Source organism: Oncorhynchus mykiss, chromosome 12 (genome assembly GCF_013265735.2).
Source record: "Oncorhynchus mykiss isolate Arlee chromosome 12, USDA_OmykA_1.1, whole genome shotgun sequence".
In the NCBI taxonomy this organism is placed as follows: domain Eukaryota; kingdom Metazoa; phylum Chordata; class Actinopteri; order Salmoniformes; family Salmonidae; genus Oncorhynchus; species Oncorhynchus mykiss.
The window spans coordinates 36,042,345-36,062,677 of NC_048576.1; the positions used below are offsets into that span (position 1 = coordinate 36,042,345).

The window sequence follows — 20,333 nt, forward strand, 5'->3', positions numbered from 1 at the left end:
AGAATCCTAACCTCATCCCCATCGAACACCTTTGGGAGGAATTGGAACGCGGATTGCGAAGCAGGCCTAATCGCCTAACATCAGTGCTCGACCTCACTAATGCTCTTGTGACTGAATGGAAGCAAGACCCCCCCCCCCCCCCCCCCCGGCTTAGACAGGGCTTAGAATGTTTCATTCCAAAAATGAGGGGTTAAATACATGTAAAAAATATGTGCACATCTATCCCATCTCAATCGATATACATCTATGCAATCATGATAGCCAAAAGGTAATTTAAACATTGATTGATCCTATGTGTAGATACAGGTCTGCTGTCATAAGAAAGGCCCTTGAACATCCTAGTGTAAATACAGCAGTAGATCCAGATATCAGCTCAGCAGCAGTGCTATCCCAGCTAAATACTACTGATGTGGAAGACCCGCAGGCCATGTAATGTGGGTGCAGCCGTAATGCCTACTGATATGTCTGGATAAACAACATAACCTTTCACTGGGAGGCCCGGTCTGTACAGACTGTGCTACATAGGCTATTTAAAAACACGTCTCACATTTGTCATCCTTTACCCATATACTCTTCTCCATCGCCTCCCTCTATCCCACCACCAGTCGCTATGGAAGACATTAAGTGAATGTTTATGAGGCCTCCAAACACTAGTGATATATCCTGCTGCATGCTTCATAAGGCGCTGATTGATCAGCAGGAGACTGGCGGACTGGGAGGGTCGAAGGAGACGTAATGGAAACACATTGACAAAATAATTTCAGAAGGGACATTATGTGGGAAGTTGGAAATAAAACTAAAATGGCTTTATCGATCTTTCACTCAATCTGTTTATGGACGTTTATGGCCGGTGCATTACAGGATGTCACTGGGAGAGTTGGCCCAGTCAGGTTCCCAATGGAGCGTTTAGAGAGAGGTGTGTGAATGTGAATGCATGTGATTGTGCGCGTTTACAAACGTGTGAGTGTGTGAGCGTGTGAGTGTGTGAGCGTGTGTGTGTAAGCACGCTTGTGCACACATCAAATCAAATTGTATTTGTTACATGCGCCGAATACAACAGGTGTAGTAGACCTTACAGTGAAATGCTTATTTACAAGCCCTTAACCAACAATGCAGTTTTAAGAAAATACCTTTTTTTTTAAAAGTATGAGATAAGAATAACAAATAATTAAAGAGCAGCAGTAAACACTGAAACAACAGCGGGGCTATATACAGGGGGTACCGGTACATAGTCAATGTGCTGGGGTACCGGTGTCGAGGTAATTGAGGTAATATGTGCATGTAGGTAGAGTTATTAAAATTACTATGCACAGATAATAACAGATAATAAAATTTGTACGTGTGTGGTTGCCTATGTATGAAAGTCGACTAAAGTTCATAAGGTGATGTGTAAATACAAGTGAGAAGATATTGGTCGATTGAATCTCATAGGCTGGCTATTGATTTAAGGCCATACGCAGTACAACTAAGCTTTGATCCTATCCAGCACTGCTCCCTATGTTGAACCCCATTGTGTTACCAGATACCCAACTATGCAGTATGCTGCATATGGGGAATATCAAAATTCACTATTACAGTGTCCATATTAGGACTGCATCACATTAACTTGCTCTCTAATTAAGGTGTGAAAGTGAAGACATTATAGACACTGTGTGGTATGCATAATACCAAAAAGGCACATACTGTACTGCTACAGTCCTTTCTCCAAACTAACAGTACTGATCTGTCAGTTAGGCTGAATGGCACCACAGACTCAGCCACACACTGTGCATACAGCCAAAGGCTAAAGGCAGCCTTTATCTTCCCACAGTGATTTTGTTTCCTGGTCTTGATCTGACTACAGCTGCAGTCTGTATGTCCACAATGAGTCGCTTTAATCATTTCTCTCCCAGGGGCTTTGATCATCTATTATTTTCATCTATGGACTGTGGCTAGCTGGCTGGTAGTAGCGTTTGAGAGAAGGCTGTCTGGGCCCTACTGTGTCAGAATGGGGAACTGATGTTGTGTTTTTTGCTATACAGCACTGGCCGTTTAGTACAGATTATACAGGTTCTAACTCAATGTGTTAATGCCGTGTTATGCATTTTGCCATAACCATGCTGGGTTATATTGTTGGTTGAATCCCTCTTAACTGTATGAATACACCTACTGAATCAAACTTCAACAGACTGTACTCAACTGAAGTGTGATTTTTTTTTGTGCCAAAAGAGGCCCATCATCTGTAAATCCCTCCCCAAAACTGGCTTTGACTGTACAGTATTCTGACATGCTGCTGTCTTGACAGCTCATCACACACCCTCGCCATGTATTCTCTGAACATAACATTACATATGGACAGCCTCTATTACTCTTCATGGATATGGTTGGCAAGTTTGAATGGTTTGTGTATCTCACCGATCAATGTCAATCTCGGCTGTCAGGCGGGGGGCTGAGTTTTTCTCTGTCAGCATTTATACACAAAAAAGTAATTGTGAAATTTGTTACATTTGTTACCGCTAAGCTGGCACTGTATTGACCACCTTTCTCTCCATAATATAATAGTCGCTTACCGTAGGAGACACCATAAAGTGAAATATCTCGCCATAAAAGCTGCATCACAACTATTTTCCATACCATTTGAGCAAAGGGCAATGTTTTGGCTGTGAGGCCTGGATAATTACTTGAAGGGCTCGTGGCTACAGTGTAGAAATATGTATGAACGTTTTATTTTCTGCTCTGTAAGTCGGTGGGTTACTTGTGACAGGCTATTTGGGGTTGGGGACTGTGGGATGTCTCCTATCCGCTATACACTCTTAGAAAAAAAGGTGCTATCTAGAACCTGAAAAGGTTGTTTGGCTGTCCCCATAGAACACTTTGAAAAAACATTTTTGGTTCCAGGTAGAACCATTTAAGTTTCAGGTAGAACCCTTTCTTCAGAAGGTTCTACATCAACCCAAAATAGTTCTACCTGCAACCAAAAGTTTTCTCCTATAGACAGTAGAACTCTTTTGGAACCCTTTTTTTCTGAGTGTAGTCTCATTAGTCTGTTGGTATATGCATGTGCTGTAGTCTACATTAAGTTACAGGCACACAATACATTACAATTATTGTAAATATTTAGTGAGAGTTCTGTAACGACCCTGGGTTTATAAGCACGGAAATCGAGTCTGCCACATGAGCATGCAGTCGATAGCGCGCCGGAAGGGTTCGGGACCTGCTCCCTCCTGTTTCATTACACTGGTGTCGGAAGTGATCGGACAGTGCGTGTGCTTGGCTGGTGAGCGCATTCCTGTAAGACGTCGCAAGCTAGCGCGAGGACGCGCTCTTTGAATGGAGGGAGTAGTGTAACGACCCTGGGTTTAAAAAAAAACATGATCGATGTGTTGAAACGTTTATTTTGGTTGCCGATTTTCCGCATTTATCAAAACCCAATCAGGTAGCCTGATTTTAGATGTGCCCATGTGGGATTATTAGGGAAATCGTTCTTGCAAAGCATGTAAACATTTAAATCGAACTGTAATGAAACAGGCCTTCGAGCCGGAGGTCCGGCGCGCTATCGACTGTGCCGCAAAAGCATGCTCATGCGGCAGACTCGATTTCTACGTTTAAAATGAAGAATATTTTATTCTGAGTTCGGACATTTAAAGGTTGTATGTGAAAACTATTTCAAAGATGCATACTTTCAGTTTTTCCGAACTCACTTGCGCAAAAGTTGGAAGCCCGCCTGCTCGTGCTAGCACATGCGCAGATCAACGCTGATTAAGGCATTTACATGTCCAATAGTTGGAAAGATTGCTCAGAAAATCTGGGGCCTCATTTATAACCGTTGCGTAAATTTTTGGATGCGCCATTTCTTAAAAATCGGCGCATATACTGTACAAAAATATTGAGAATTATAAACTTGGCGAAATCCATACATATACATTTCCCGTTTTCAATCAGAACTGTCGTAAAACGGTGCATGCGTGAATGGGCCTGAAAACTCCTCCATTCACCTTTTATGGTGACAGTAACGCCATTTATTTGCTGTATAATTCTGAACTATTGTGATTAGACCACGGCACGCAAAAGATTAATCTTTGTTCAATATTTAGTTTATCAATAGTTTATTGGGTTTATATGTCCTGTGTTGGTATAGGCTCTGAGATTAAATAGACAATGATGTTGTGCTCTTATCGCACAGCAATGCTGTAGCCTACCCATACTGTCAAATATTTAACATACACTACTGGTCTATTTGCTTTGTTGGCAGAATGTTTTAATCTTTAGCAGTAATTTATGCTGTACCTGGAAAAGGACTGTGTCAGTTTCTGAACGGGAAAACAATGGCACATTTGATTTATTTTTGTAAATTTCACCTTTATTTAACCAGGTAGGCAAGTTGAGAACAAGTTCTCATTTACAATTGCGACCTGGCCAAGATGAAGCAAAGCAGTTCGACACATACAACGACACAGAGTTACACATGGAGTAAAACAAACATACAGTCAATAATACAGTATATACAAGTCTATATACGATGTGAGCAAATGAGATGAGATAAGGGAGGTAAAGGCAAAAAAAGGCCATGGTGGCAAAGTAAATACAATATAGCAAGTAAAACACTGGAATGGTAGATTTGCAGTGGAAGAATGTGCAAAGTAGAAATAAAAATAATGGGGTGCAAAGGAGCCAAATAAATAAATAAAATAAATAAATACAGTAGGGAAAGAGGTAGTTGTTTGGGCTAAATTATAGGTGGGCTATGTACAGGTGCAGTAATCTGTGAGCTGCTCTGACAGTTGATGCTTAAAGCTAGTGAGGGAGATAAGTGTTTCCAGTTTCAGAGATTTTTGTAGTTCGTCCCAGTCATTGGCAGCAGAGAACTGGAAGGAGAAGCGGCCAAAGAAAGAATTGGTTTTGGGGGTGACCAGAGAGATATACCTGCTGGAGTGCGTGCTACAGGTGGGTGATGCTAAGGTGACCAGCGAGCTGAGATAAGGGTGGACTTTACCTAGCAGGGTCTTGTAGATGACATGGAGCCAGTGGGTTTGGCGACGAGTATGAAGCGAAGGCCAGCCAACGAGAGCGTACAGGTCGCAATGGTGGGTAGTATATGGGGCTTTGGTGTCAAAACGGATGGCACTGTGATAGACTACATCCAATTTGTTGAGTAGGGTATTGGAGGCTATTTTGTAAATGACATCGCTGAAGTCGAGGATTAGTAGGATGGTCAGTTTTACAAGGGTATGTTTGGCAGCATGAGTGAAGGATGCTTTGTTGCGAAATAGGAAGCCAATTCTAGATTTAACTTTGGATTGGAGATGTTTGATGTGGGTCTGGAAGGAGAGTTTACAGTCTAACCAGACACCTAGGTATTTGTAGTTGTCCACGTATTCTAAGTCAGAGCCGTCCAGAGTAGTGATGTTGGTCCGACTCTCTTTCACCCGAAGAAACCCGAATTTCACTGTAGGCTACTTGTGCACATGACAATAAAACTTGAAACTTGATACATACTGTAGGCTACTTCAATGTAAAAGATTAGCAGTTAAATTCGACTGTATATCCATATTATAAACCGCGCTGCCTATGATATTGAAAAACTTGAAATACATATAGCCTATCTATTTACTAGGCTACTAGGTCCAATTAAATGAGAGATTTGCATGGTAATTTGTTGTATGTCTCCATTGGGAATATGAACCCATCACGGCCAGAAAAGGTGAGGAATATATTCTGCAATGGTTACGAAATTCCTATGTCTAATTATTTTAGACTCTAAATATAAAACACACAGATTCTTGATCTTCTCACTAATGGCAAATGGTTACATTTGTGTTAATATGTTTTCCTATTAGAAATCTTTTAAGAATAAGCTTTTCATCATATCCCCCATTTTCACAAAATACTTACTTGCCAGCTGGCAATACAACATTTCAACCACTAACGTTTCCAGGGAGGTGAGCACATTCTCACATCAAGAAACATTTAAATAAATGCCAACTTTTGCGTGAAATCTGGTGCATGCAAAATTGGGGTATATTTTGTACATAGCCATAGTTTATAAATGAGGCCCCAGGTCTTTTAATCAGTGTGTACTTACCTCGATTTTGACCTTAAGCTGATTAAGATACGCAGTGTAATGTGTGACAAAATAAATAACCAGCCTAATGCCATAATCAGTTCAATATCGAATTACTAGTGTGCATGTAAACGTACTCGGTGTATAACTGTGGTAAGAGATTAAACTATCTATGCATATGAATGGTCTGATGAGGGTCTGGCTCCTTTGTATTATCTCTTAATGAACCCTCATCCCTGTGGGAGTTCACACAATGTGCATTCGGAAAGTATTCAGGCCCCTTGACTTTTCACACATTTTGTTACATCACAGCCTTTTTCTAAAATGGATTAAATCATTTTTTTCCCTTCATCAATGTACACACAATACCCCATAATGACGAAACACGTTTTTAAAATGTTTGCAAATTTAATATAAATTTTAAAAAGCATTAGGACCCTTTACTCAGTACATTGTTGAAGCACCTTTGGCAGCATTTACAGCGTTTTGAGTCTTCTTGGGTATGATGCTAAAAGCTTGGCACACCTGTATTTGGGGAGTTTCTTCCATTCTTCACTACAGATCCTCTCAAGCTCTGTCAGGTTTGATGGGGAGTGTCGCTGCACAGCTATTTTCAAGTCTCTCCAGAGATGTTCTATAGGGTTCAAGTCTGGGCTCTGGCTGGGCAACTCAAGGACATTCAGAGACTTGTCCCGAATCCACCCTTGCATTGTCTTGGCTGTGTGCTTAGTGTTGTTGTCCTGTTGGAAGGTGAACCTTCGCCCCAGTCTGAGGTCCTGAGCGCTCTGGAGCAGGTTTTCATCAAGGAACTCTGTACTTTGTTCCATTAGTCTTTCCCTCGATCCTAACCAGTCTTCCAGTCCATGCCGCTGAAAAACATCCCGACAGCATGATGCTGCCACCACCATGCTTCATCGTAGGGATGGTGCCAGGTTTCGTCCAGACGTGATGCTTGGCATTGAGGCCAAAGACTTCAATTTTGGTTTCATCAGACTAGAGAATCTTGTTTCTCATGGTCTGAGAGTCTTTTAGATGCCTTTTGGCAAACTCCAAGAAGGCTGACGTGACTTTTACTGAGGAGTGGCTTCCGTCTGGCCACTCTACTGTAAATTCTTGATTAGTGGAGTGCTGCAGAGATGGTTATCCTTCTGGAATGTTCTCCCATCTCCACAGAGGAACTCTGGAGCTCTGTCAGAGTGACCATTGGGTTCTGTGTCAACTCCCTGGCCAAGGCCCTTCTCCCCCGATTGCTCAGTTTGGCCGGGCGGCCAGCTGTAAGGCAGCCAGCTCTTCCCCAGATCTGTTCCTCGACACAATCCTGTCTCGGAGCTCTACGGACAATTCCTTCGACCTCATGGCTTGGTTTTTGCTTTGACATGCAATGTCAACTGTGGGACCTTATATAGACAGGTGTGTGCCTTTCCAAATCATGTCGAATCAATTGAATTTACAACAGGTGGACTCTTAACCCCCTAAAAGTGGAGTTGTTTTACGTCTCATCCATATACATTACAACACAGAAGTCCAGTGACAGTCTCATAGCCATTCCCTTCACCCCTGCTGAGGAGATGTGATTCCCAGAAGCAAAGCTGTCAAAGTAAAAGAATGGATCAAACTTCCCCCACCGAGCTAAGCTCTTCAAACCCAACGCAGAGCAGACCCCCTGCCAATCCTGCGCCGAAGAGGAGGACCAACGCTGCCGTGCTGCTGCCAATACATATACAGTGCCTTCAGAAAGTACTCACACCCCTTGACTTTTTCCATATTTTGTTGTGTTACAGTCTAAATTTAAAATTGATAACATGTAGATTTTGTGTGACTGATCTACACACAATACCCCGAAATGTAAAACTGGCATTAAGTTTTTATAAATGTTTCCAAATTAATTAAAAATGGAAAGCTGAAATGTTTTGAGTCAAAAAGAGTATTCAACCGTTTTGTTATGACAAGCCTCAATAAGTTCAGGAGTAAACATTTGCTAAGCAAGTCACACTGCAAGCTGCATGGACTCACTCTGTGTGCAATACTAGTGTTTAACATACCCCACACATACAATTATCTGTAAAGTCCCTCAGTTGAGCAGTGAATGTCAAGCACAGATTCAACCACAATGACCAGGGAGGTTTTCCAATGGTTCGAAAAGAAGGGCACCTATTGGTAGTTGGGTTATCAAAAAAGCAGACATTGAACATCCCTTCGAGCATGGAGCATTTATTATTTACACTTTGGATGGTGTATCAATACACTCAGTCACTACAAAGAAACAGGCACACTTTCTAACTCAGTTGCCGGAGAGGAAGAAAACCGCTCAGGGATTTCACCATAAGGCCAATGGTGATTTTAAAACAGTTACAAAGATAAATGGCTGTGATAGGAGATAACGGAAGATGGATCAACAACATTGTACTATAGTTACTTAATGCTAACAGAGTGAAAAGAAGGAAGCCGGTACAGAATAAAAATATTCCAAAACATGCATCCTGTTTTTAATAAGGCACTAAAGTAATACTGCAGTAAATGTGGCAAAGAAATTAACTTTTTGTCCTGAATAGAAGGAGTTGTTTTTGGGCAAACCCAAGACAACACATCACTGACTATCACTCTTCATATTTCCAAGCACGTGGTGGCTACATCATATTGTTTGTCATCGGCAAGGGCTAGGGAGATTTTTAGGATAAAATAAACAGTATATAGCTAAGCATTGACAAAATCCTTGACGAAAACTGGGTTCAGCTTTCCAACAGACAATAGAAGATTAATTCACCTTTCAGCAAGACAATTATCTAAAACACAATTACAGATACAGTTGAAGTCGAAGTTTACATACACCTTAGCCAAATACATTTAAACTCAGTTTTTCACAATTCCTGACATTTAATCCTAGTAAACATTTCCTGTCTTAAGTCAGTTAGGATCACCATTTTATTTTAAGAATGTGATATGTCAGAATAATAGTAGAGAGAATTATTTATTTCATCACATTCCCAGTGGGTCAGAAGTTACATACACTCAATTAGTATTTGGTAGCATTGCCCTTAAATTGTTTAACTTGGGTCAAACGTTTCAGGTAGCCTTCCACAAGCTTTCCACGATAAGTTGCGTGAATTTCGGCCCATTCCTCCTGACAGACCTCCCCACTCTGCAAGCCATCGGCCCGTCGCTCAATACCACACTGTGATGCCAAATCAATGGACATAATCTCTGAAGCCACAGATCTATATGGGCCGCCATGTCCAACAAGTCTCACCTACTCCACACAGTTAACTTTGGCTCTGAGCTACTGTAGTCCCACCCTGTGCTATTGAATAAAACCTAAGGTTAGGGTGCTGCATCACAGTAAGCAGAATCAGGCTAGTGGATCAAAGGTCTCGACTAAATGTTATTTCAAAGTTCGTTGAGTCACCGTAGGGACAAAAAAACACCTAGAAAAAAAGGGTTATTTCAATTATAGGAAAGGGATGATGGTGGAGTACCAGAGTACTTAAGAAAATTTACAGGGCCGTTATTACTTTAGGGTTGTTCTTAAATTACAGCTCTCAGCTTTTCGCTCTGAAAGCAGCGAGGGTAAATATGCAAAGAGAAGCGCTCCCTCGCCCATGTGGAAAGATAACTCTGTGCTTAACGATCTGTTCTAGGAGGAGCTCTTCTGTTCTGATGTACAGTCTTCAGAAAGTATTCACACAACTTGACCTTTCACACATTTTGTTGCTTTACAAACAATAGTACGCAAGTATAAACACCATGGGACCACGCTGCCGTCATTCCGCTCAGGAAGGAGGCACGTTCTGTCTCCTAGAGATTAATGTACTGTGCTGTGAAAAGTGCAAAGAGGAAACAGATACAAAAGTATCTATATTGACAGTAAAACGAGTCCTATATCGACATAACCTGAAAGGCCGCTCAGCAAGGAAGAAGCCACTGCTCCAAAACCGCCATAAAAAATCCAGACTACGGTTTGCAGATGGGGACAAAGATCGTACTTTTTGGAGAAATGTCCTCTGGTCTGATGAAACAGAAATAGAACTGTTTGACCAATTGACCATGCTTGGGGTCATTGTCCATTTGGAAGACTCATTTGTGACCAAGCTTTAACTTCCTGACTGATGTCTTGAGATGTTGCCTCAATTTATCCACCCAGGTCTCCTGGCTAATGTTGTGGTTCTGTGATTGCAGGTGCCGAGGGAGCCGTGTTCAGCAACTCTGTGGAGACGCCACACGTCAGGGCCGAGCCCTTCAAAGAGCTACGGTAAAATACATTTCTCTTTGAATAGTTCCTCCTGATGCACACACATATTGTAGATACATACTGTACTTACATACTTACACAAACTCACACACAGCTATAACACCATGCATCACCTTTCTCATGTTCTATGCATTTATAATCAAACAACATTCAACAACAAAAAACTGATGGGGAATTGCTGTGGCATGTCACTGGGTTGCTATTATAAAATGATGGAAAAATTGCTCCCGTCGTGGGCAGAGGACCTACTGTACAGTTTAGTTTGTGCTGGTGCATTTGGGCTGGCTGAAGATTACAGGGCATTTCCCTAAGCCATGGTGTGTCGCTCAGCGAGAGTGAGGGTGTGATTTGGATTATTGCCTGTGAAATGATTTACTAACCCAGGGTTTTCCAAACTCGGTCCTTGGGACCCCAAGGGGTGCACATTTTATTTTTTGCCCTTGCACTACACAGCTGATTCAAATAATTAACTAATCATCAAGCTTTGAATCAGATGTGTGGTGTTTGGGAAAAAAATTAAATGTGCTCCCTTTAGGGTCCCGAGGGCCGAGTATGGGAAGCCCTGCTCCAGCCCCATGCATACTACCAATGTCAACCATTTTGTGCTGAAAAAAATACAAAAGCAACATGTAAAGTGTTGGTCCCACGTTTCTTGAGCTGAAATAAAAGATCCCAGAATTGTTTTATACACACAAAAAAATTATTTCTCTAAAATATTGTGCACACATTTGTTTACATCCCTGTTAGGGAGTTTTTCTCCTTTGCCAAGATAATCCATCCACCTGACAGGTGTGGCATATCAAGAAGCTGATTAAACAGCACGGGTGCTTGTGCTGGGTACAATAAAAGGCCACCCTAAAATGTGCAGTTTTGTTACACAACACAATGCCCGAAATGTCAACATTTTTGAGGGAGCGTGCAATTGGCATGCTGACTGTAAGAATGTCCACCAGAGCTGTCGCCAGGTAATTTAATGTTAGTTTCTCTACAATAAGCTACCTCCAACGTTGTTTTCAAGAATTTGGCACTACGTCCAATCAGCCTCACAATCGCAGACCATGTGTAACCACGCCAGCCCAGGACCTCCACATCCAACTTCTTCACCTGCGGGATCATCTGAGACCAGCCACCTGGGCAGCTGATGAAACTGTGGGTTTGAACAATCAAAGAATTTCTGCACAAAACTTCACAAACCGTCTCATGGAAGCCCATCTGCGTGCTCGTTGTCTTCTCCAGGGCCTTGACTTGACTGCAGTTCGGCTTCGTAACCAACTTCAGTGTGCAAATGCTCACCTTTAATGGGTACTTGCACGCTGGAGAAGTGTGCTCTTCATGGATGAATCCCGGTTTCAACTGTACCGGTCAGATGGCTGACAGCTTGTTTGGTTACGTGTGGGTGAGCGGTTTGCTGATGTCAACGTTCTGAACAGAGTGCCCAATGCTGGTGGTGGGGTTATGGTATGGGCAGGCATACGATACGGACAATGAACAAAATTGCATTTTATCAATGGCTATTTGAGTGCACAGAGATACCGTGATGAGATCCTGAGACCCATAGTCGTGCCATTCATCTGCCACCATCACCTCATGTGTCTGCATGATAATGCACAGCCCCATGTCGCACAGATCTGTACACAATTTCTGGAAAGCTGTCCCAGTTCCTCCATAGCCTGCATACTCACCAGATCTGTCACCCATTGAGCATGTTTTCGGATGCTCTTGATCAACGTGTTTGACTTTGTGTTCCAGTTCCCACCAATATCCAGCAACTTCACACAGCCATTGAAGAGAAGTGGGACAATATTCCACAGGCCACAATCAACAACCTGATCAACTCTATGCAAAGGAGATATGTCGTGCTGCCTGAGGCAAATGGTGGTCACACCAGATACTGACTGGTTTTCTGATCCACGCCCCTATCTTTTTTTTTAAGGTATCTGTGACCAATAGATGCATATCTGTATTCCCAGTCATGTGAAATCCATAGATTAGGGCCGAATGAATATATTTAAATTGTATGATATTAACTGTAACTCAGTAAAATCTTTGAAATTGTTGCATGTTTTTTAGAAATACATCTCCCCAGCCACCCTTCCCAATCTAGAGCACTGTGTTGTGCGCAATCACGTCACATGACCTTGATTTAACCTTTATTTAAAGCATTTCATTTTTTATTTCAGATGGTCTAGCACCATCCTCAGACAATTTTAATTCTCATTTCTGGATAAGGATAAAAACACAAGATAAAATCTGTTATGATGGTGCGAAACACATGGCCAAGGCACTAAATCAACATTTTTCATCAGTAGCACTGGTGCTCCCAATCTTGTTTTAATTACGAGCACCACATGGAATGTAGGAGCACCATAAAATAACATTTTTTTCAATTGATTGAGATACAGCCTATATTTGGCCTTTATGAATTGTAGCCACTTTTTAAACTAATATGTAACACTGCAAAGAGTTTATTAAAATATCTTGATACAAATCCCTGTTATTGAAATTCCAAAGTCATTTGAGGAGTATTAGGTTTCTACAATGTGTAAAAGCAAAATGTTCCTACTGAGATGCATTACATTTAAAATTGTACACTGTCTCTTTAAAATGTCAGGTTTGTCCTGACAACATTCAAGAAATCTGTCATTCATTCATTGCTATGATCATTGCTTTCTTCCGGTTGTCATCTCGTACGTGTGGCAGAGCCACAGAACAGAAATGGCAAAGAATCACACCACCCACAAGTCCCGTATGGCCCACAGGAATGGGATCTTGAAGCCCAGATCAAAACTCTATGAGTCCATGAAAGGGATCGTAACTAAGTTCATGAAGAACATGCGTTTCTCCAAGAAGCACAATTAGAAAGTCCATAAGACAGCCAATACAGCAGCCAAGAAGATCGCTGATGCAGCACCCGCAAGCCCTTAGACTGGGTGGCTACTCTCTGTGTATCTCCAAGTTCTATTGACTTATGCACAATAAAGCTATGCTTTGTAAAAAAATATATATATATACTGAACGAGTGAAATGTTTGGACACACTGACTCATTACAGGGTTTTTCTTTATTTTTACTATGTTCTACATTGTAAACTATGGAATCAAGTGTTAAACAAATCCAAATATATTTTATATTTGAGATTCTTCAATGTAGCCACTTTTTGCCTTGATGACAGCTTTGCACACTCTTGGCATTCTCTCAACCAGCTTCATGAGGTAGTCACCTGGAATGCATTTCAATTGACAGGTGTGCCATGTTAAAAGTTAATTTGTGGAATGTTTTTCTTATGTTTGAGCCAATCAGTTGTGTTGTGACAAGGTAGGGGTCGTATACAGAAGATAGCCCTATTTGGTCCATATTAAGGCAAGAACAGCTCAAATAAGCAAAGACAAATGACAGTCCATCATTACTTTAAAACATGAAGGTCAGTCAATCTGGAAAATGTCAAGAACTTTGAAATGATGAAACTGGCTCTCATGAGGACCACCACAGGAAAGGAAGACCCAGAGTTACCTCTGCTGCAGACTGGTACTGTATATATACACATACATACAGTGCCTTGCGAAAGTATTCGGCCCCCTTGAACTTTGCGACCTTTTGCCACATTTCAGGCTTCAAACATAAAGATATAAAACTGTATTTTTTTGTGAAGAATCAACAACAAGTGGGACACAATCATGAAGTGGAACGACATTTATTGGATATTTCAAACTTTTTTAACAAATCAAAAACTGAAAAATTGGGCGTGCAAAATTATTCAGCCCCCTTAAGTTAATACTTTGTAGCGCCACCTTTTGCTGCGATTACAGCTGTAAGTCGCTTGGGGTATGTCTCTATCAGTTTTGCACATCGAGAGACTGACATTTTTTCCCATTCCTCCTTGCAAAACAGCTCGAGCTCAGTGAGGTTGGATGGAGAGCACTTGTGAACAGCAGCTTTCACTTCTTTCCACAGATTCTCGATTGGATTCAGGTCTGGACTTTGACTTGGCCATTCTAACACCTGGATATGTTTATTTTTGAACCATTCAATTGTAGATTTTGCTTTATGTTTTGGATCATTGTCTTGTTGGAAGACAAATCTCCGTCCCAGTCTCAGGTCTTTTGCAGACTCCATCAGGTTTTCTTCCAGAATGGTCCTGTATTTGGCTCCATCCATCTTCCCAGCAATTTTAACCATCTTCCCTGTCCCTGCTGAAGAAAAGCAGGCCCAAACCATGAAGCTTCCACCACCATGTTTGACAGTGGTGATGGTGTGTTCAGCTGTGTTGCTTTTACGCCAAACATAACGTTTTGCATTGTTGCCAAAAAGTTCAATTTTGGTTTCATCTGACCAGAGCACCTTCTTCCACATGTTTGGTGTGTCTCCCAGGTGGCTTGTGGCAAACTTTAAACAACACTTTTTATGGATATCTTTAAGAAATGGCTTTCTTCTTGCCACTCTTCCATAAAGGCCAGATTTGTGCAATATACGACTGATTGTTGTCCTATGGACAGAGTCTCCCACCTCAGCTGTAGATCTCTGCAGTTCATCCAGAGTGATCATGGGCCTCTTGGCTGCATCTCTGATCAGTCTTCTCCTTGTATGAGCTGAAAGTTTAGAGGGACGGCCAGGTCTTGGTAGATTTGCAGTGGTCTGATACTCCTTCCATTTCAATATTATCGCTTGCACAGTGCTCCTTGGGATGTTTAAAGCTTGGGAAATCTTTTTGTATCCAAATCCGGCTTTAAACTTCTTCACAACAGTATCTCGGACCTGCCTGGTGTGTTCCTTGTTCTTCATGATGCTCTCTGCGCTTTTAACGGACCTCTGAGACTATCACAGTGCAGGTGCATTTATACAGAGACTTGATTACACACAGGTGGATTGTATTTATCATCATTAGTCATTTAGGTCAACATTGGATCATTCAGAGATCCTCACTGAACTTCTGGAGAGAGTTTGCTGCACTGAGAGTAAAGGGGCTGAATAATTTTGCACGCCCAATTTTTCAGTTTTTGATTTGTTAAAAAAGTTTGAAATATCCAATAAATGTCGTTCCACTTCATGATTGTGTCCCACTTGTTGTTGATTCTTCACAAAACAATACAGTTTTATATCTTTATGTTTGAAGCCTGAAATGTGGCAAAAGGTCGCAAAGTTTAAGGGGGCCGAATACTTTCGCAAGGCACTATACATATTGTGTATACACAAAAAATGCTATGATCAATGATATCCTGAAGAAGCTATCCAATTACAATTTAGGAGACCATCTTATCCATAGCAATTTACGTATATACATTTTCATACTGATCCCATGTGGGAATTGAAGCCACAACCCTGGCATTGCTCTACAAGCTGAGCCACACAGGATTATCATCCCTTTTCCTTTCTTGGATGTTTGGATATACTGGTAAAGTTACCAGGTTGTTAGCTTGCCAATGAAGTAACATGACTGAACAAAGAGTAAACAAAACATGAATGACTCGCGAGTAGTTTTAGAACATCCCACGACATGGTTTATGAATGTAAGCTGCAGTCCCAGCGAGCCACTATAGGAAGATAGAAATGCTGCGCAGGTAATATGGGTCAGATCTTTTGAACTGGTTGGGCTTCAAGCAAGCTGTTTTTGCTGTAGTAATGGTGCAACTATGGCGCTATCAAATCTGCACTTGCTTTTTTTGTTTAGTGCACTTGGAAACAACGTTAGAGTGTAGCCTTATCATTAAAACAATTATTATCTGGGGGTTTTTCCTAGTCACACAGTGCTCCCCCAAAAAACTCTTAGTCACACAGCAAAACATTTTGTTCCACTTTAGAGCCCTTTTTACAGTGTAACATTAAACTGCTAAAGCCTTTGAACTGGTTCAGAAGGTTTTGACTCTTTCTTCCAATTACCTGTAGCTTGGAGAAACTCTGTAAGCAATGTATACTCCTCCAGCAATTAGATCTACTTCCTGTCCAGTAGAATGTCGATGGAGAACCATTCGGAAGCGTTATTTTGTGGATTCTGACATGTAGAGATCAATGGCCGTATCTTTGGCAGGACTGCTGCTTGGATCGGCCCTCACTACGCCCAGATCAATGCCCGGATGCTCATCAAAATTGAATTCAAGGAGCTTCTCACTCGTGAAGAGGGAAAGATAAATGAGTTTAGGTGCTGGCTGGCAAGTGGTTGAGTAGACATGACAGGGGAGACACATTGGTAGAGAGAGAGATAATGAATGTTAGCAATTTATGTTATTCTTTAATAACACAGACCCCAATGCAAATCAGGGGGAGGAAAATCGTTTTTTTTGAAGAGGACAAATCATACAGGGAGGTAGATGGTCATTCTCCCCTGTCCTCAGGGATGCTCTCTCCAGTGGATCTCTCCTGTGATTATCTCCCAAGAACAAAGGGACCGTATGTAGTTTTATAACCCAGCCCTAGCCTGTGGTTGACCAATTAGAATCCCTTGCAATAAAACTAGCCAATGGACAAATGACAAGTATACTATTTCAGAAGACATATTCCTCTTATGTCTCTGAACCATTGATCAATAATTCCCTATTACAGAAAAAACACTATTTCCCTTAATCTTTATTACTCTATTGACTTCTTGTCCTTTTGACCTCTCGTCCTCTGTCTCTGCATTGTGTATTTATCTTCAACATATCTTCAACATATTCATACACTCCCCTTTAGAACATTTAAAAAAATAATGTATTTTTAGAAAACAAATAAAAAACATGAACAAATAGACAGTATAAAAAACATTAGCAGTAAGCTTAAAATCATTCACATTAAACACCTTGCATTTCTATAAAACACAAAGGGCACACGGTACTTGCTGTTACAATAAGAAATTGATTTCCAAAAAGTTATAGAAAATAAGTATTAACAGGTGTAGTGATGATGTCCCGATTCCTACCACATCCTGTATTAGGAGGAAACTCACACACACAAAAAATAACAATTGTCTGCAAGACAATATTCAATCATCCTATTGGCAAGGTAATCATTCCCCAAGTCCTTTAAAGTGCTCTTCCACACTGGTATCAGTCCCACATAGATAACTGTTGGAAATTATGTTCTGACAGTCTGCCTGTATTGAGGAATTCTTCTTCCGTTCCACTGGTTGCACTTCACCGGTAATCTTGTATTATTTCAGGTACAGTCCTTAAATCGAAGGATATTGCTGCAGCCTCAGACGATAGATTATCATAACCTGTAACGAAGGAAAGAAAAAGTGAAAGTAACATGTCCTGGTTTTAAGACAAATTCATATTTCATGGATTTCCCTAAGTAAGCAAGCCCCAATTTTTAGAAAAACGTTGGACATTTCACCTAGATATCCCTAATATGATGACTGCGGTATACAACATAGAAGCTTATCAGGTTCTGATCATCTTACTATGCTTCTTCACCCGAGATTGGCCCCCGTATCCTAATCAATCAGTTCTTTATTCTCCAGGCTCCACTTTGTCATCAAAATGGACAACCTTGCAATGAATGACATGTATCCATCGTGATTGCCCCTTTACTTTTACTGCTGAACTCGTTATGAGCAAAACTTGATAAGGACCTTCGCATTTTGGCCCTAATGTGTCTTTTTCATATTTTTTTACCATCATCCACTGTCCTGGTACTGCATCATGTTCCCCCTTGGGAGTTATTCCCCACGCCTCTTTTAATTGTCTGTCTGCTTCCCCTACTGTTGTATGCAATAGTTAAGCATTGTGTCACTCATGAAGTGAACGTCTGCTTTTCTCATATCTAACGTGCCTGGTATTATCACATTGTCCATTGTAGTAACTACCTATGCTCAGCCATCCTCACACCCCCCTCCACAATGCTTGAACCATCTGTGTAGAAGATAAACTCAGATTTTTCCAACGAATGACTCTATAAACCCATCAGAGAGCTGATCCAAAACCAACTCACATCAGTCGTGTTCAAGTAATGTGGTATCTGTAGGATACATCAGAGGAGCTGGATTACATGGTGTCTTTTCAACTATACCCATGTCCCATAAATCTTTAATCACTACTTTAGTAGCGTCCATAGCTTCCTTGCTAATGTGATATTGTTTTGTGCAAGGTGGGGCAACACCTGTCAAGCACACTGGTTCCATATCCCAAGTTCCACACAAATTTTTCTTCGTAGTACAAATAGGATGGTTCTGAACTGTAGAGCCCTGCAGTTGTCTAATTTGCCACGTCACCTTTCCTTCAGAAAAGTTCAATGTAGAGTCAAGTTGCATAATAACATCAAGGCCTAAAATAGGTTGTTCAAATGAGCCTATCCACACCCCTGCATCAATCTTCAATGGACCAATAGAATTTGATAATGTTTTAGTCTATTTCATATATGTCACCCCCTATTCCTGTGGCTCTCATCTTCTTGCCTGTGTACTGAGGACGTACATGTCTTGCATAAGATATGGGCAATATAGTGACTTCAGGACCCGTATCTACTAAAAAATCTACTGCAAAGTTGTTAACCATCATGTTCCCATATATTCCATCCAATTTCAGCTGAGATGGGACGTAGAGGGAGTCCATTAGTTTACCTCCACAGCATCCAGCAAAATCTGCTGCTGAGCCGGAGAGAGCTTCTTAAATTTCTGCATCAGCATTGTGTCGTTGGGGCTGTTGTCGTGATTCCATTTTCCCTTAGACGGACCCTGCTTCTCCTGGCCATTCCTCATAAGAACACGTTTTCTTTCCGACATTCTCGTTGCCAGTGACCAGAAATCCCGCAATAATGACATACACCAGGTTTCTATTTTACTGAACGAATTATGTTGTTGGTTTCACTCGGAACCTGCACAAATCTGATAATAGCAGGTTTATTATGTTGATTTGTATTTGTATTTATTATGGATCCCCATTAGCCATGCTGCCAAAGCAGCAGCTACTCTTCCTGTGGTCCAGCAAGATTAAGGCAGTTTATACAATTTTAAAAACATTACAATACATTCACAGATTTCACAACAGACTGTGTGCCCTCAGGCCCCTACTCCACCACTATCACATATCCACAGTACTAAATCCATGTGTGTGTATAGTGTGTGCGTGTGCGTGTGTGTGTGTGTGTGTGTGTGTGTGTGTGTGTGTGTGTGTGTGTGTGTGTGTGTGTGTGTGTGTGTATGCATGTGTCTAAGCCAATATTTGTGTTGCTTCACAATCCCTGCTTCTTCCATGTTTTATTATCTGTTTTTTAAAATACAATTTTACTGCTTGCGTCAGTTATTTGATGTGGAATAGAGTTCCATGTTGTCTGGCTCTATGTAGTACTGTGTGACTCCCATAGTCTGTTCTGGACTTGGGGACTGTGAAGAGACCTCTTGTGGCATGTCTTGTGGGGTATGCATGGGTGTCCGAGCTGTGTGCCAGTAGTTTAGATAAACAGCTTGGTGCATTCATTCATTCACCTGTCATAAATAAAAGTAGTAATGAAGTCAATCTCTCCACCACTTTCAGCCAGGAGACATTACCATGCATATTATTAATATTAGCTCTCTATGTACATCCAAGGACAAGCCGTGCTGCCCTGTTCTGAGCCAATTGCAATTTTCCTATGTCCTTTTTTGTGGCACCTGACCACACAACTGAACAGTAGTCAACGTGCGACAAAACTAGGGCCTGTAGGACCTGCCTTGTTGATAGTGTTGTTAAGAAGGCAGAGCATCGCTTTATTATAGACAGACTTCTCCCCATCTTCTCCCCAGTACTATTAGTTTTTGAAATATTTAAGGCTAACTTACTCCTTGCCCCCCACTCTGAAACTAATTGCAGCTCTTTGTTGAATGTTGCAGTCCTTTCAGTCGCTGTAGTATCTGATGTGTATAGTGTTAGGTCATCCGCATGCATAGACACTCTGGCTTTACTCAAAGTTAGTGGCATGTCGTTAGTAAAAATTCAAAAAAGCAAGGGGCCTAAACAGCTACCCTGGGGAATTCCTAATTCTAACTGGTTTATATTTGAGAGGCTTCCATTAAAGAACCCCCTGTGTGTTCTGTTAGACAAGTAACTATTTATCCACATTGTATCAGGGGGTGTATAGCCATAACACATTTGTTTTTTGA

General features: G+C 41.3%; 1 protein-coding gene across 2 annotated transcripts in view; it reads left to right on the plus strand.

The window, feature by feature from the left end:
* The window catches only part of LOC110537515 (delta-sarcoglycan), a 351,568-nt gene that overhangs the window by 304,058 nt on the left and 27,177 nt on the right, over positions 1-20,333 (plus strand). For both annotated transcript variants that reach the window (XM_021623618.2, XM_021623616.2), the window contains exon 6: positions 10,214-10,286. In XM_021623618.2, coding sequence (XP_021479293.1) covers positions 10,214-10,286 — 73 coding nt within the window. The remainder of the gene's footprint in view (positions 1-10,213; positions 10,287-20,333) is intronic.